The sequence below is a fragment of the Athene noctua genome, chromosome 2 (assembly GCF_965140245.1).
Source record: "Athene noctua chromosome 2, bAthNoc1.hap1.1, whole genome shotgun sequence".
NCBI lineage: Eukaryota > Metazoa > Chordata > Aves > Strigiformes > Strigidae > Athene > Athene noctua.
The window spans coordinates 111,976,014-111,979,600 of NC_134038.1; the positions used below are offsets into that span (position 1 = coordinate 111,976,014).

Consider the following 3,587-nt stretch of genomic DNA (forward strand, 5'->3'; position numbering starts at 1 on the left):
CCGCCCCGGCACCCGCTTGGTGGTGGCTGGCTTCGGTTGTTTTGGGTTGGTTTTTTTTTCCCACCCCCCCCCTTCACCCCCCGATTATTATTTTTATCATTATTAATTTTTTTAAATATTTTTTTTTTCCCTCCGCGGGGGTGGCGGATGAAGCGCGGCGGCGGCGGCGGCGGCCGCGGGAGAAGGCGGCAGCGCGCCGCGGGACCGAGCGGCTGAGCGGCGGCAGGAGGCGGCGAGCGGCGGCGGGAGGACCGGAGCCCGTGTATTTTTATTTTGGGCAAAGTTGGAACTCGTGGAGGCTTGGCTGCTGGCTTCGGGGTCTCCCTGGTTTTGCTTCTTTTTTTTTTTTTTTAATTACTATTAAATTTTTTTTTTTTTTTTTTTTGCAAACTCTGGATTTTGAATGCCGGGCGCGGCCAGGAGAAACGAAAGCAAATAGACACCTGTGCGTGCGTGTATATATATATATATAAAATATATATATTAAAAAAATAAAATAAAGAACAACCGACTGCAACAGCAACAAAAAAAGCGCTAGGCAGCCGCCCGGCCGGCGGCGGGGCGGGCAGCGGAGCCGTCGGCGGGGCCGGCCGCGCAGCATGGAGGAGGGCGGCCGGAGCCCCCGGGAGGAGGCGGCCGAGCCGCAGGAGTCCGGCGGCGACGCGGAGCCCGGCGGCGGCGGCGGCGGCGGGCGGCGGGGGCTGCTGCTTCCCCCCGGCGACCCCCCGCACCCCCACCCGCACCCGCACCGCATCACCAACTTCTTCATCGACAACATCCTGCGGCCCGAGTTCGGGCGGAGGAAGGAGGCGGGCGGCCCCGGCGGGGAGCCCCGGCGGCCCGGCGCGGAGAGCCGCCGCAGCCCCGCCGCGGCGCCGGCCCCCGGGGCTCCGCTCCCCGGTGGCGGGGCGGGCTCGCCGGGCCGGGGGGAGGGCGGCCCCGCCGGGTTGGCCCTGCACGGCGCCGCCAAGAAGGGAGGGGACCCCGCGGCCCTGGAGGCGGCCCTGAAAGCGCGGGGGCTGAGCGGCGGCGACCTGTCGGTGAGCTCGGACTCGGATAGCTCCCAGGCCAGCTCCAACGCCGGGAACCAGCCCATGCTCTGGCCCGCCTGGGTTTACTGCACGCGGTACTCGGACCGGCCCTCCTCAGGTAAGAGCTGCCCCCCCCCGGCCGGCCCCGCTCCCCGCCACCCCCGCCCCGGGCTCCCCGGCTCGCCTCCGCCCGCCCGCGGGGCCGGGAGGGCGGCAGGGGAAAGACCCCGCTCCCCCCTTTCCCGCTCCTTCTTTTTTTTTTTCTTTTTTTTTCTTTTTTTTTTGTTTGGGTTTTTTTGGGGGGACGGGGACGGACACGGGACACAGGACGACGGGGCGGTGTGTTCTTAAAATCGCCCGAAAATGCGGGGGAGATGCAGGGGTGACTGGGGATGCGCGGAGCCGGAGGGACGAGGGGGAGAGCGGGGATGGGGGGGGTGTCTCTCCCTCCCCGCCACCGAGGAGGAGCTGAGGCCGCCCGGGCTGGGGGCATTTCCCACCAACTGCCGGGATTTATCAAAGAGCGAGGGGGGGAAAAAGAAATACCCGGCCTTGGGCTCCCCGCTCACTCTCCCGGCGAGCTGCCCTTCTCCCTGCCCTGCCAGGAAAATACCCCCGCGCTGTGTTTTGGGGAGGGAACAGTGGATTTCCACAGGCCTCGCCTTGCTTTGATTATTTTGTTTTAGCCAGAAAAACGTTCACGACCGTTTATTTCTCTAAAAGAGGCCTCAGAGCGGTCGCCGTTTCGTTTCTTTCTTTTAATTTCCCCCCATGTGCTGCAGGTCAGCTCTGTAGGGGCCGGGAGACATTTCCAAGGGCCGGGGAACTTCTTTGGCAGGGTCTGTCTCTTGGCAAGGGCTTGGGCAGAACCTCCTGAAATTATCGATAAAAACATTTTTTAAAAATATAAAAATAAGAAGCCAGGGGGTGAAATGTCCTTCAGCCATCACGGGGAGATCAGGGCTGGCCCCGGCAGATTGATAAAACCCTCGTAAAAAAAAAAAAAAAAAAAAAAAAAAGTAGAAACCATTGGGGGAAGGCATGGGAGGCACCGCGCAGGAGATCTGCTCCCAGGAAAGGAGAAAAAAAAAAAAAAAAAAAAAAGAAAGAGGTTTTTCTCTTACAAAAGCAGCGAGCCAGGGTTTTCACCCGGAGTGCCGGCCAGCTGAAGCAGGGATTGTAGGACGAGTTGAAAATTAGTTCGTAATGTCTGAAAACAAACTCTTACTCAGAGGTATATTCAGGGCTGAATTGGAATTTACTCCATTGTTCTCCAGTGCTCTCCTTTGTTAATATTTAATTAACATACATCCTCACAATGGCTCGGCCCGGGCAGAAAAGGCTCCTTGTGCTGCCGAGAATAATATTCCCGAGAATAATCCCGGCGATTCGGATCGGGCCGTGCAGCGCCATATGGGCACTGCAGCAAATCGGCGGATTTCTTCTCAGAACAGGCGGCGGGTTTCCATTTTTTTATCACGACTTACCAAAAAAAAAAAAAAAGTAAAAAAAAAAAAAAAGTAAAGAGTTTTCCTTAAAAAAAGAGGAGAGGTTTTCTTTAAAAAAAACAAACAGAAAAATCTGGTCAGTGGATAAAATCTAGCTGGGTGCCTCTGCCTCCGGCGGAGGTTTCGCGGGCCGGGCAGCCCGGGGGCGGCCAGGGCCGGTCGGTGTGTTTCTGGCCGGGGGGGACGGGGCGGCGGAGGGAGCGGGGCCGCCGGGGGCCGCGGCTGCCGTTCCGCCGCCTCCCGAGCATCCCCTGGCAGCGGAGGCACAAAGCGAGGTTTATTTTTCTTGGACGGGGTGTGGGTCGGGGTGTGTGTGTGTGTGGGGGGGGTGCGTCGGAGCGCGGGGCGCGGACAGGAGCGTGGGTGCCCCCCACGCGGGACCGCGGCTGTCGTGGGGCCGCCCGCAGCGGAGCGTGGCGGTGTCGGTGCTTCTCCTCTCTCCCGGCCGTAGGTCCCCGCTCCCGCAAACCAAAGAAGAAAAACCCCAACAAGGAGGACAAGCGGCCTCGCACCGCCTTCACCGCCGAGCAGCTGCAGAGACTCAAGGCCGAGTTCCAGACGAACCGGTACCTGACGGAGCAGCGGCGGCAAAGCCTGGCCCAAGAGCTGGGCCTTAACGAGTCCCAGATTAAAATCTGGTTCCAGAATAAACGAGCCAAGATCAAGAAGGCGACGGGCAGCAAGAACTCCCTGGCGGTGCACCTCATGGCCCAGGGGCTCTACAACCACTCCACCACGGCGAAAGACGGCAAGTCGGACAGTGAATAGCCCGGGGGGGCGGGGGGGGCGAGGAGGGAGGAGGGAGGCAGGGGAGGGGGGGCCGTTTGCAGTCAAAGTTTATACAATGCAATAATTTAATTAAAAAAAATAAAAATAAACATAAGGGCCAGTGTATAAAGATTATACCAGCATTAATAGTGAAAATATTGTGTATTAGATATAATTCTGCAATATTCTATGTATATATAATTTACAGGTAAGGTGGTGTAAAAATCCAAGATATCTGATTATAAAATATTTTTTTGATTTTTTTTTTTTGGTTTGGTTT

General features: G+C 57.8%; 1 protein-coding gene across 1 annotated transcript; it reads left to right on the forward strand.

Annotated features, from left to right (window-relative positions):
- The first annotated feature begins 599 nt into the window (after window positions 1-599).
- Window positions 600-3,307, forward strand: EN2 (engrailed homeobox 2). Its single transcript, XM_074897949.1, has 2 exons — window positions 600-1,149; window positions 2,991-3,307. Exons 1-2 carry the CDS (start codon window positions 600-602, stop codon window positions 3,305-3,307), a joined length of 867 nt encoding a protein of 288 aa, XP_074754050.1.
- Window positions 3,308-3,587: the final 280 nt, after the last annotated feature.